Below are 14,675 nucleotides of genomic sequence, written 5' to 3' on the forward strand. Positions count from 1 at the left end.
GAGCAAACATTTATTCATATCACCTGCTGTGAGAGAAGGGGCTGATGTTACTCTACCTCTGCTGTTCTAAGGACCTTACAGAAATGTGGGCTTGACCATCAGCATTTGCCATGCAGTAAATCAGCCCTCAGTTAAGTGTCTCTTTAAGGTAAATGGTGGAGAAATTCTATCGTAGGCTGTAGTGACTCTTAAGTCTAAAAGAGTATGTTATGAGACAGAAATGTGGTATCCTCAGCTGTTGCATAATTATCACCCCTCCAACAAAACCTCCAATGATCAATTATTATTTTCTGAAATCATAAATGAATCTTAATTTTCCCAATAAAGAAAATAATGTATAACTTGATATCTTGTAATAACCTACAGTGGAAAATAATCTGATAGAAAATATGTATATATATAACTGAATCACTTTGCTGTACACCTGAAACTAACAAAATATTGTAAATCAAATATATTTAAATTTTAAAAAGAAAAAATGTATATATCTTGTTTTCCTAGATTTAATAAATCCCTTCAGAAAGTCGTATAAAATTATATGTATTGCTTTTTAAATGTTTACTAAAACAACAACTTTTTGTTGTAGAAAACTCATAAAATACTGATAATAAGCCTCATCCTAAAAATAATCAGTTAATTGCACTGCCTTCTGCACATATGTATTACATATATAATAGATACTGTATATTAAATATTTATCACACATGTTTAAAAGAATATATTTGTAATATACATGTGTTTTGCTTGCCACTTGTTTTTAGAATTTTATTTTTTAATATAGTTCATTGTCAGTATCCATCTAACACATCATCATAGCAGTTACAAGAATATAGGCATGTTTCAAGAGTCATTTAATCAAGCCATTTAAGCAATTTTCATTTTTTAAATGATTCTAAACATTCTCATCACTAGTACCTATTCTTAGATTCACTTTTTAGATTAACAGGTAAGACCCTATTTTTGTTTTTTACCTGTTTTAGAATTTTGATATATAGTGCTAAATTAAGAAAACTTTTATTTTCCTGCCAGCATACATAAATTTTCATTTCATCACACCATCTCCAAAACTGGGTATTTCATCATTGCTAATTTTTTAAAACAATTTGGTACGTGAAAATGATGTCTCATTCTTATTGAAATTTATGTCTTTTTGTTTACTAATATGAACAGGTATTTGTTTCCTATACCAGTAGGCCATTTATGCTTCTCTATGAATTAACTGTTTACTTTATTTGCCCCACTTTCTATTGCTATATAACATTTTCTTACTGTCTTATATAATCTGTATTCTTTTTTTGTTTATTGTTGCTTATTTATTATTATTTTTTAAGTATAGTTGACTTACAATATTATATTAGTTATAGGTGTACAACATAGTGATTCAGTGGTTTTATAGATTACACACCATACAATCTGTACTCTTTACAGGATAATAATATTTGCCCACTGCCTATCCTTTATGTTGCTAATTGTCCTCCAGCTCAGCTTTTCCCTTTTATTTATATTTAATTTAAATTAAATGTAAAAATTTAAATAATAATACAACTTGAATTTTGTATATTTGTATATAGTGATATGTTCCCTTAAACATAGTGTGTTTTATGTCTACTTTATTGAGATATGCCCAAACCTGACACATAGTCAGCAATCTCCCCATCATATTTTGTGTATTGTTGATATTTAAATCTATGCCATCTGGTAATTACACTGCTATAAGACATATATAAGTAAATAATTCCTGTATTAATAAAGTGGTCTTAATCTTTTAAAAATACGCCAATTCATAATGATGAGGCATGGAGATCTATACTCATAAAATGTCAATTTACATTTAAATCTATGTTGTAATTGGTCACATTGCTCCCTCTGGAACTTACAATTTTCTTTCCTTGCTGAAATATATACAGAATATAATGTCTTTTGATCTTAGCATTTACCCCAAACTTGTACATGTGTTTTGCCTAGATTTTTCTAGAGGGAAAATTAAATATTATTGTTGTGAGTTGATTATTATCCACCTTTTTTTGGTGTATTTTCTCAGAGTGTTACTGACCTCTGTGCACTTTTACAGTAATAATCAAATTAAAATCTATATATATATTTTTCCCTCTAGGAGCCATTAAATTTAGTTTATTGAAGTGATATGGTAATTTTACCGGTGCATTACAAAATGGGGAATTTGCACTACCTAGGACAGAATGCAAATTGGCTATACAAGAGGCAGATGGAAGGCCAAACTGTGTTCCAGACAAGAAAGGATAAGATAATAAAACTGAAGAGTGAAATAATAAACAATTATGGTGACAGAAGAGTAAGGATCCTACTAGTATAAACAAATGCTGGAGAAAAAAAACTATACAGGGGGCTTCCCTGGTGGTGCAGTGGTTGAGAATCTGCCTGCCAATGCAGGGGACACAGGTTCGAGCCCTGGTCTGGGAAGATCCCACATGCCAAGGAGCAACTAGGCCTGTGAGCCACAACTACTGAGTCTGCATGTCTGGAGCCTGTGTTCTGCAACAAGAGAGGCTGTGACAGTGAGAGGCCCATGCACCGCGATGAAGCATGGCCCCCGCTCACCGCAACTAGAGAAAGCCCTCACACAGAAACGAAGACCCAACACATCCAAAAATAAATAAATAAATAAATACATTTATTTAAAAAAACTATACAAGAAGAGAATTTGGCTTCTTAGAATACAGTGTTTTAGTGGGTAATTTACTGAAGTAAATGAGAAAGTGTGTGGTGGGAGGGACAGAGTACCAGATACAAGGGAACGTTTTCTGAAGTGAGTTACACACTTGAATTCAATTTGAATGAGTGCGGCTGCACCTCAAGAGGAGCAACCCTCTTATTCATCTTCATGCCATCAGTGCCTGGGCACTTCCTTGTTTACTGAAGGAACGACAGAATGAATGGAGGAACTCAAAGAAGTATAAAAATGAAAACTTATCAATGACTAGGTAAAACAGTAGTAGTTGCTCAACTTTTAGGGTCAAGCTGATGTTGGAGTGATTATTTTTCTTATACTGCCTACAATTCTATCTTGTCACATGTCTTGAACTAGGAACAGTAATACATTACTAAATAATAATATATTTATTAATATATTTAATCAGTATATTAAGTAACGTATATAGATTGCATTTGGGTTATCCATTCTACTAAAAATTACCCATCATTACAACAAGTATGCTTCAGCTTTCTATTGCTGAGTAACAAATTATTACAAACTTTTGGGCTTAAAACAAAACGCACTTAATATCTCCAGCTATGCAGGTCAGAAGTCTGGGTTGGGTAAGGTCTCTCTTTATGATCTAACAAGGCTAAATCAAGGAGGCAGCTGTACTGGGTTCTCATCTGGAGCATGGAGGCCTCTTTCAAGCTCATTCAGGCTGCTGGAAGAATTCAGTCTCTTGTGGCTGTAGAACTGAGGTTCCTGCTTTGTTGCTGGCTGCCAACTAGGGGATGTTTTTAGCCCCTAAAGGCCACCATCATTCTCTTGTCACATGGCCCTTTCTGTAATGTGGCCGTGTGTTCCTTTAAGGCCAGCAGGAGTACTGGCTGCAGCTTATAATGTCTCTGACTTCTTCCATCCCTGACCTTTAGAATTTCTTTTAAAAGGGCATAAAGATTATTATTAATATTTGTTGAGTATTGTCAGACCGACCAGGATATCTGGTACACTTCTATATATCAATAACAAACTATCCAAAAGAGAAATTAAGAAAACAATCCCATTTATAATTACATCAAAATGAATAAAGTACCTAGGAATGAATTTAACCAAGGAGGTGAAAGACCTGTACTTAGAAAACTAGAAGACATTGGTGAAGAAAATTGAAGATGACACAAATGGAAAGCTACACAATACTCAAGGATTGAAATAATTAGTATTGTTAAAATGTCCATCTTACCTAAAGCAATATACAGGTTCAATGCAATTCCTGTCAAAATACCCATGGCATTTTCCACAGAACTAGAACAAATGATTCTAAAATTTGTATGGAACCACAAAAGACCCCAAATAATCGAAGCACTCTTGAAAAGAAGAATATACCTTGGGGTATCACATTCCCTGACTTCAGACTATACTACAAACTACAGTAATAGCAACAGTATGGCACAAAAACAGAGACATAGATCAATGAAACAGAATAGAGAGCCCAGAAATGAACCCATACTTTCATACTTTCCCAAGACTCCCAAGAGTATTGTTTTATTACAGCATCAACTCAAAGTCCAAAATCTCATCTAAATCTCACCAGCTCCAAGTCTGAAATCTCACCATCTAAGTCACCTAAATATTGTGCAGACAAGCCTCCTGGGGGCAGTCCTTGAAGAAGTCTGGACTTCAGTTCCTGAGGTACAGTTTCTCTCCATGTGGACCCATGAAACCAAAGAGACAAGCCACCTTCCCCAAACTCCCAACACAATGCTTAGACAGGCATCAGAAAATAGTTACAGAGATTCTGATTCAAAGGAGAATGAAGAGTAAATAGGAGTCACTTGTCCACAACAGTCTTGAAATCCAGCAGGGCAAATGCTGGATTTTTCTTGATTATATTTCCAGTTCTAGGACTATGCCTCTGTAGCTGTGGACTTTACTCTCCAGGCTCTCAGTTCTGCTCCCTGAGTCATCCTTCTTTTCTCATGAAAAGTAACATGTATATGCAGCTGAGTGGTAGTATCAGGCTGCTTCAGGCCACTAGAGCTTTAGGGTTCTGATAACTGTTTTCATTTGGTTCTCTCCTTTCCTTTCAGTCCAAGCCGACAGTGTTTCTGCTGAAATAATTTTCTCAAGAGCCTTGTGGGTCTTGCTTGAAATTCACTGGGCTTTGTTCTCTTAGACAAATGCCCCACCCATAAATGTATCTGAGAGAATCCTTTCGCTCCCTTGGTTACCACTGTAATGGCTGAGGGGCATTGTCCTTCCCCTCCTGGAGACCCTCTAGCTTGACTTAGAGGATCTCTAAGGTTCAAATTTAACCTCTTCTTTGAAGGGCCTTTTAGTTACTAAACACTGAGATCTTTTGGTATTTCTGATGGTTGAGCAAAGGTTATACAGTCATATTCAGCCTTTTTTCTCTGCCATATTTTCAGCGTCATTTCTAACTTTTAACATCTTTGCCACCTGGAGAAGCTGGGGCTTTAAAAACCATCCAGTCCTAATTCCTTTTACTTTAATAATTCTTTAGATTTATTTCTCCCCTTCCTCATGTTACTATAAGCAGCAAGAGAAACCAGGCTATACCTCCACCACTTTTCTCAGTAATCTACTTAGTTATAGAGCCAATGTTTGTCACTTACAAGTCTGCCTTCTGACATCCCTGCAGGACACAATTTCGCTACATTTTCTGCCACTACAAAACAAGGATCGCCCTTCCTCCAGTTTCTAATAAATACTCCTCACTTCTATCTGAGCCCCACTGGCAGCCCTCCAAGTCCAGGTATATTTTAACCACCTGTCTGAGGCAACTTAGGCTTTTTCTATCATTATTCTCAAAATTCAACCAACCTATGGTCACTGCTTGATCCCAAACCTGCCTCCACCTATTAGGTATTTGTTATAACAACATCTCACATACAGTATCAAAATCTGCAATAGTTTTCTATTGCTGTATAACAATCACCCCAATTTTAATATCTTAAAATGACACCCAATTTTATTCACACAATTTCAGAAGCCCAAGTACTGGATCCTTTGCTAGAATCTTACAAGGTGAAATCAAGGCATCGGTTGGGGCTGTGGTTTTCATCTGATTCTCAGGGTTGTCTTCCTAGCTTATTCGGGTTGTTGGTAGGATTCAGTTCCCTGCAGTTATACAACTGGGGTCCCCATTTACTTGCTGGTCAATGGCTAGGGATGTTCTCAGCTCCTAGATTTCACCCCTGTAACAGGCAGGCAGTTCACAACATACCTGTTTGCTTTCTTCTTTCAGGCCAGCAGTCTTTCTGACTCATGCTTCACCTTATTTTGGGGGGCTCACCTGATGAGGTCAGGTCCACCCAAGACAATCTCCCTTTTGATGAACTCAAAATCAATTGACTAAGACCTTATTTACATCTGCAAAATAACTTTTGCCATAGAATGTAATTTAATTACAAAATGATATTGTAGGATTCTGTGCCTTCTACAGAATCCTTCAATTCAACTTCTCTTTGAAATTAAATATTACTGTATATATATATTTCTTTACTGTAAATAAATCTGTAGTTTAGACTCTATGGCCTTTTGCCATGAAAAAATTGATATGAAATGAAATACATAATCTCATGTTAGTAAATTAATGTAAACATTATTCCCACATCTTTAAAATGAACAATTTTCTTTTCATCTCTTTTTACTTGCATGTCTGTTTTTAACAGAAATATGCTGCCCATTAATCAAGCATTAAGTGATTGAGATTTTATCATGGTGTAAATAAGAGCTGAAGAACAGCTGAAGGTAGAACTTCAGAAGTCACAATGATATATTACTATTGTATTCATTCATTCTAGTTACTGCAAATTCACGGTGTGTTCAGGAAAAGGCTGGATCAGAAAATCTGGCTTGTGACTCAGTGTGAAGAGGTACATTTCACTAATGTCTCCATTATACATATACAATACTTAAATATACAGTTCTATCATAATTGATCATGCATTTTCATGTATAATTGTGCTCAACATTGAAATTACACTAACCATAATCAATTTAAAAAATTTTAGATGATTTTTTAGAGCAAGACTAACGTCTTTATAAAAAGTGATGCAAGGGCTTCCCTGGTGGCGCAGTGGTTGAGAGTCCACCTGTCGATGCAGGGGACACGGGTTCATGCCCTGGTCCGGGAGGATCCCACATGCCGCGGAGCGGCTGGGCCCACGAGCCATGGCCGCTGAGCCTGCGTGTCCGGAGCCTGTGCTCCGCAATGGGAGAGGCCACAGCAGTGAGAGGCCCGTGTACCGCAAAAAAAAAAAAGAAAAAAAAAAAGGAAAAAAAAGTGATGCAAATGTGTAAAACTTTATTCTTATAGGCAATCTTAAATTGAGTCACTAAAATAAAATATAGCATACTTTCAATATCAATGTGAGAATTATTCAAACTATTCCATCTTTATCTCAAGTTGGATTCATTCTTCTTTATCCTCAGCTGTGTTTCTAACCTGATTCTCTCTCATAATTGTTGATTTTTGACCCAAGAAAGCAAATTAGTCACAGTGCTTAATACATTTTCCTCTTCATTTCAGAATATATTTAAAGTTTAAATAAGTCATCTTTCGTAGAGAATACTATCCAAAACTAATACCTAAAAATTTGAGGTCTTTTTTGGGTGCCCATATATGTGTTCATCTCCAAGTACATCTCCAAGTACAAATTATTTAAGAGTGGACTGAGCATTCTGAGTAATCTGAGTACAAAATGCCATTTGAAGTATTAAAAAGACTATAATCTAATGAAGTAAGACAGTGCCTATTTGGTGATAACACTGATTGTTTGTTCTCTAGTTGATAGGTTCCAAAGTTGTTCTAAACATTTTTTTAACAGCAGCCAACAGCAGTGTGATACCATTAATCAGGGCAGCAATCTCAGGCAGAGCTGAGAAAAGGCTGAGGTGAAGAGTTAGCAAGACAGTAGGGGCAGGAGTATGATATTTATAGGACCTATCTAGGGAAGATGTTATTTCTCATGACACAGTTGAAGGTAAATACTTCTCAATTCAGTGATCTTATATTCCTCCCATTATATTAGAGGATAGTTTTCATTGTTGCAAATGTTGGCATTTAATCCAGACTTTTAAAATTCTTCTAAGGTGCCTGTGAAACCTCAAAGTGGGATGACTCATAGTAAGAATTTCTACGCCTCTTTCTTATACACTCATCCTTTCCCTTTACTGTAATTTATTCAGATACAAATGTAAAAATAAAATGAGTTGAAAATATATTCCCACTTGCATCCATTAGTCAGGTCTTACATTCTTGCCTCCGTGCTGTTTTCAAATCATTAAGCATGGTGTTGAGGGTATTCAGGGAAAGTCAGTTAACTTCCCTGGGTCTTTTCTTTTTCTGTTTGAATTCATAAAATGTTTGAGATAGAAATAGATGGCTTCTAAGCTCTTATCTAACGCCTAAAAATATCCTATAGTCCTAATATAAGACATTTTGACAGATATTAGAATAGTGTTGATTATGCCCTAAGCACTTTTCAACACTGCACTGGGGATATCATCCAATAAACATAGGAACCAAGAAAAATATCAAGGTAGTTTCTCATTATTTGAGTAAGAAAAAGCTGGTCATTGATTCACATCTCTAACCTTTATTCCATATGTGTGTGTATGTGGAATAAAGATTAGAATCACCCGTTTCTGAATAAAAGAATTGATTGAAGTCTACTTCCTGTTGTTTTGAAACTTTTCATCTCTTATCGGGAATACCTTGATTTCAAAGCAAAAATACTTAGTCTATACCCATATACTCCATCACATGCTGACTTTGATCGTAGGCATGTAATAGTAGAATTCTGCACAGTTTTAGTCAAGGCAGAAAAGACAAAATATCATAACAAAACTGCATAGGCAACATAACACAGAGGATAAATTTGTTTCAATCAAAGCTTCCTGTAAATTTATGAGATAATCATGGAAACTGCTACGTAATACTCACTCAGATGAGAGTGATCATCCTTCCACTGTGTAGGAACACTAAGTGGCTTTCTTAGGGAGAATACCCTGTTTCTTCTGGATTAGTCACTGAAAGTTCACCCACTTGAATGACTTCCAGATATCATTAAATTACAGAATGAAAACTCTGTCTTTTAGCTCAAAAATATCTCTAATGATATCTCACCATTTCTTATATAAGCAGAATTTTAAAGTCTCACAGGTCTTAATCTTCGAGATAAAAGGGACCTTAGACGTTAGCTAGTCTTCCTTTTCCCCTATCCAACCTAGACATTTCCCCTACACCATTCATGCCCGATGAGAACCCATTTCTCATATATCCTTCTGTGGAATATCCTCCGTGGGAACCCATTCAATTTTGGAATATTGCAGCTCCTATGATCTAGACATTTCTTCTTCCTAAGTTACACTCAAATAGTTTCCTATAATTAATTTAACAAACATTAATCTTACCTCTCAAACATTAATCCATATCACCCACCTAAGTCTAAGGTAGTTATCACATTTTGAAAAAAAGAAATCTGTAAGATAAACATTCCTTCTCCTTTGCCCTTTTCCCATGATTCTAGATGCTTCTGCATCCTGGTCAGCTTCTTCTAATTGATGACTCTGCTTCTCAGTAATAACACCCAGAAGAGAACAGGCTATGCAATTTGCATTTTGACCAGTGCAGCTTCCTACAGGAGTATCTTCTTTGAGCTGCTTATTGCATTTTCCTTAATATAAGCCAATACTGCATTAGATATTTTTTGTCAATTATTTAAAAAATTATTGGCTTATGTTGAGTTGGAATGCAATAAAACCTTAGGAAGCCGAAGGAGTCAGAGTTTCTTTACTTGATATATGAAACATAAGAATACATATTTTAATTTATCCTTACTACATTTTATGGCATAGCTTTGATAAAAATTGCATATTTTTGTGATAGTTTTAAAAACTTGATTATATCAACTAACATATTAACTAGAACTTCCATATGTGTTAAATTAGAAAGTTCTCAAACTGTGATTATCCAAGACAGACAAAAATATTGAATAAGGTACACTCTGTGCCTCACCAAAGGCACAATCGACCAGATATGGTAAAGCAATCATCGGTGAAAACACCAAATGTGCTATCTTATAGCCTGAATTTCTTCAAATTCTAAACAAGAAAGTGATGAGGGTTTTTTGGCCAGATACCTTGCTGAAGTAAAGATGCACTCGTTCTAACATTTTGATCAACTCCTGAAATGAAGACATAGATAGCAACATGCTGTTGAAATCTGCAATAATCTTGGGTGGGAGATTTAACATACTCTGTGATGATATCAAGATTTAGAAAGACCGAGCGACATTCAGTACTTCTGGGGCCCTAGAATTCTCCAACTGGGTACTTAAAGAGCAACTTAAAGCCCAAACTATTTATTTATGATACAAAGTAATCGTTTAATACATTTAACAATGAATTGAAAAAACAGTGACTGCTGTGCCTATCACTGAGAAATCCTTGACATTTCAAAACTATTTTGTCTTTTCTGTTTTAAAAAAATGTATAGTTTCAAATGGTAAAGTACTGATTCCTTAAAGCTGAATTTCTTAGGTTTATTTTTCATTTGTATAAATATATTAAACATGAATTATTCAAAGCTTCTAAAGAACAGTTCAAACATATATCTATTAATATAATTCATTATTTGATAGAACATGATTTTCTAAAATTTCTGTGCTTTGCCCATAACTCTGGGTGTCATCCGTTGAACCGTTTAAACTATTTTCTGGAACTTTTTCTATTTACTCTCTTCCCAAGCAATTCTCCCTCTTTGCCTACTTTAATAGGAGCTCTGTAGTCACAGACCTATTTGAAATCAATGGGACGGCAAGAGAAGCTTACTAAAGAGAACCTACCAAATATTTCTATGCAGGTTTTTAAGACTTAAACTTCATTGGAAGCTGCTGCCTCATTTCCATAGCTTGGTAAGAGCTAAACAAAAGACAAACAAACTTCATCATTTCCCAATTGAATAGTGTGAAGTGTCTTAAGCAAGGCTATGATTCATATGCTGATATAGGTAACCAAAAGGTAATACGTAACGCTCCTGTCCCTGGACCAAAGTGAAGGAAAGGGAATCTCAGCGATGTGAACAATTACTGAGGCTCAGCCTGCTGTGCTCAAACTGCATGAAGAAAACACTATCAACAGTTTATGAGATTTGCATCATCTGACACGTTTGAAGGATAAACAGTGAAGTGCAGAGATTCTTACGTTCTTGAAAGGATGTGAAGAGCATCTGAAACCGGCTGTTGCGACTGCCCTCGTCCGCCCACATGCGGATGACTCCAAGACCTGTACGTAGCATGACGTCGTTGGCCACGGTGCTGCAGAACTTGGCTTTCAGATCCTCCACGGAGCTGCTTCCATCATACACCGCCACAAAATTCCTTTTGCATTCATTTGAATTCTGCATCTCATAGTCCAAGAATCGTAAGTAGATCTGTAAAACAACAAAGATAGGATAATTTCCCAGAATGAATATAGGAAAGTAGTTCACTGAGCACCAGAACTTCCTTTCTCTTTCTGTCTCACAAGACAGTCTTGATTGCAATCAATCTTATTATTTTTTCCCTGTGGAAAGTAAAGATGTATGACTCAGATCAACTCGTGTTTAAAATTGTTTTCAAATGTTATTGTCCTTTCTTTAGGTAAATCTGCCATTTCCCATAGCTGAGTATTTTTACACAAATGAACCTTATTTCTTCTCATAACTTATCTGGAATCAGTTATTAGTTTTCTACTTACGCACTGTTTTATTTTAATCAGCGCAAATGTGTTTTAAATATTCCTGATACATTTTTGTTATAGTTCCGTGGCTTCAATTTACTTCCAAAGATGCATGGAAATGAATAGTTTGTACAAATATCAAACAAAACCAGAAATGGTTTCAAAAGACAGTCTCTGATTTTACTTTGTTTAGATTATTTCACATAACTATGCTGCTTCATTTTTGAGGTTCAGAATATTTTAAAAAGCACAGCTAATCTATGATCATTCTCACCATAACAGGGTCAAGGCATTTTAAGTCCACATAAATAAAAATTAAATTAACACTTAATGAGTAAAAAGTACCGTATGTATAACCTACTTTATAGATTACTGTTAAATACTCCCAACAACTCTATAAACTGGCACATTTTATTGTCATGTTCAGGAAATGCAGACTCAGATGGTATAAATTGCAAATTAGACACAAGTTCCTTCAAACTCTCTAGTCCATAATCCTTCCACAATATTATACTGCTTCAGACATACTGTTTTAAGAGCAACAGATATTATTTGACTCTGCACAAATGTGCATTAAAAATCACAAACAATTAATTCAACTAATGATAAATATTTATGTATAATGGACTACTACTCAGCCATTAAAAAGAACAAAACCCTGCCACTTGTGACAACATGGACGGACCTTGAAGGTGTTATGTCTACATGAAGTAAGTCAGGTGGAGAAAGACAAACGCTATGATTTCACACCTATGTGGAATCTATAAAACAAACAAACAAAAATCAAACCCTTACATAGAAAAAACAGAATAGTTGTTACCAGAGGGGAAGTGAGTTGAGGGTGAGCAAAACAGGTGAAAGTGGTCAACTGTATGGGAATGGATGGCAATTAGACCTGTGGTGGTGACCACTCTGTAGAGTACACAGGTGGTAAATTATAATGCTGTACACCTGTAACTTATATAATAATAATATTAAAAAAGAATGTTCAGTCCTCCCCCTCCCCAACCACAGCGGCATGATTCTCCCTTTGTGCTAAAGTATTTTGAACATATTTTAAGCTTTAGTTACAGGTTATATGTACCTTTTGCTAAACTGTGAGTTCCTGAAAAGCTGGGGTGGTGGTGTACTTATTTGATTCTTAGTGTTACACCATGTGTTACATACGTTAAGCGCTCACTCCATAAAATTTGCACGAATGCACATGTAATGAGCTACTGATTGGAAATTCTGTTTTCTTTATTAACTTCATTTTTTCAGCATCTGTCTCATATTTATTGGACACCTATACACCAGACTTTGTTTTGAGTGCCATAAATCATGATAATTACATAGAATAATTGACGTTTTATTATTTGCAGTAGAAAATGACATGCAATAATTTTCAAAACAAGGTATTTATAACTCTAAACTATGACATAAAAGCATATACGTCATATGTTGCAGACTTATAAGGAATTGAGTGTAAATAAAATGTGAGTCCCATGGCAGGAAATCCTCATATAGCTCTCAGGAGGAAGAACAAAAAGAGAAAAATAGGGGGAAATGGACAAAACTAAGAAACAATGGAAAGCACTGTAGCTTCATTATGCTTTGCATGGTGAGCAAGTTTTCATGTATATGCAATCTGTCACATCTCAGTTGGAAGCTATCCCAAAATTCCCAAATACTTTGATACTGACTTTAAATTAACTGCCATTACTGCAATCTTATAAAACATACAGCCTAAGAAAGCCTGCCTGTTCTTCATTCCTCCGTCATTGCTTTGTTTTATTCTATGAAAAGTTCAAATATTACTCATGTAGCCCATCTTGGATCCACTCTTCCCAACCAAATGTTACACTCCTCAAAATTATCCAGAAAATTCCAAATTGTCCACCTTAGGAAGGCATATCTGAAAATGTTAAACCTTCCAAGTTTCTACTAACTGGTTTGTTTTTCAAATTTTCACAAGGATTTGTAAAAAGGAACTGGTTAGATGACCTTTACCAGGAAGCTGGAGCACAGGAGACAAAATAGCTTGCTCAAGGAAAATAAGTAAATCAATGTAAGTAAATCAATGTGAGAGCCTTAAATAGTATTAAAATCGCAAACTTTTGTTTTAAAGAGCTCTTCATTAGCCCCATTCTGAATAAAAGTAAACAAATTGAAAACGCTATAAAAATATAAAAAATGTAAATACCTATAAAATCTAGGTATTCTTAGAAAGTTAAAAAGTTGTTAAATGCAACAAAAATCAAATATATATCTATATTCTCAAATACTATACAATGACTCCAACATAGTTTATTAGACCTCAAAAGAATATGCAATTACAATTGTAAACATACATAGTTACTAACAGGAGAAAACACTGAGTGGGGTAACTGAAAACCCCTCCCCCCAATGTTCTTACAAAGCTATAAAAAGCAAACACCATCCCCACAGAAAGAAAAATAAAGTAATCGTTTGACTAATTCAAGAAAGAAAGATATTCGATCCTGTGACATTTTCAGGTTGAGTGATTCAGTGGCCGAACATGTCTGAACAATTATTTCATAAACACAACTTAACATACTAACTTAGTACTTGGATCATGTACTGGCAATAACTTAAGACATTGAGCTAACACATTATTTCACTGAAATCTCTCAACAGTAATACACACTATTATTATAGCTATTTTAAAATGAAAAAACACACCAAGGTTTAGAAAAGCTAAGTAACTTTCTCAAAGTGACACAGGCCCTTTAGTAATAGATTGGTATTGAACTCAGATATGCCTGACACTTTTCTCCTTAGTATCAAACTTTGCAGCCTCATATAATTTTTTTGAAAATTTTCAAAGGCTGATATTCCAGAAAGAATGTTGTAGTCTTGAATAAAAACAAACTCCAACAAAATCGACAAATAAGCAAGCAAAGCAAATCATTTCTATTTTTCTAAAGGGGCTAAGAAACATACTGACGATTGAGATATGAATAACATTCACAGAAAATAAATGTGTCTCTCTGAAGTAAATGGCTGTCTTAAATTTTCTTTAAAAATAAGATTATCTTATAGAATAATACTGCTGTAGTTAGAAAGACAATTTGCATATTCGGCCCATGTTTACTCATTTGACAGTTCTAGAGAGTGTGAACTTCCACGGGAGGTGAATAGTTTGCATTCTTATGTGAAGGGCAATGGCTGAAGTCTAAGAACCTTCTGTATTAAAGACTATTCTTATTAGACAGAATACTATTCATAGAGGAAGTGAACGATTACAGTCACTACA

The 14,675-nt window shown here is 35.1% G+C and overlaps 1 protein-coding gene across 3 annotated transcripts in view; it reads right to left on the reverse strand.

Annotated features, from left to right (window-relative positions):
* The window catches only part of NETO1 (neuropilin and tolloid like 1), a gene marked incomplete at both ends in the record, with an annotated part of 87,191 nt that overhangs the window by 16,189 nt on the left and 56,327 nt on the right, over window positions 1-14,675 (reverse strand). For all 3 annotated transcript variants that reach the window (XM_079717829.1, XM_079717828.1, XM_079717830.1), the window contains one exon: window positions 10,904-11,132. In XM_079717829.1, the coding sequence (XP_079573955.1) occupies window positions 10,904-11,132 (229 nt within the window). The remainder of the gene's footprint in view (window positions 1-10,903; window positions 11,133-14,675) is intronic.

Source organism: Hyperoodon ampullatus, assembly GCF_949752795.1.
Source record: "Hyperoodon ampullatus genome assembly, chromosome: 13".
Classification (NCBI taxonomy): domain Eukaryota; kingdom Metazoa; phylum Chordata; class Mammalia; order Artiodactyla; family Ziphiidae; genus Hyperoodon; species Hyperoodon ampullatus.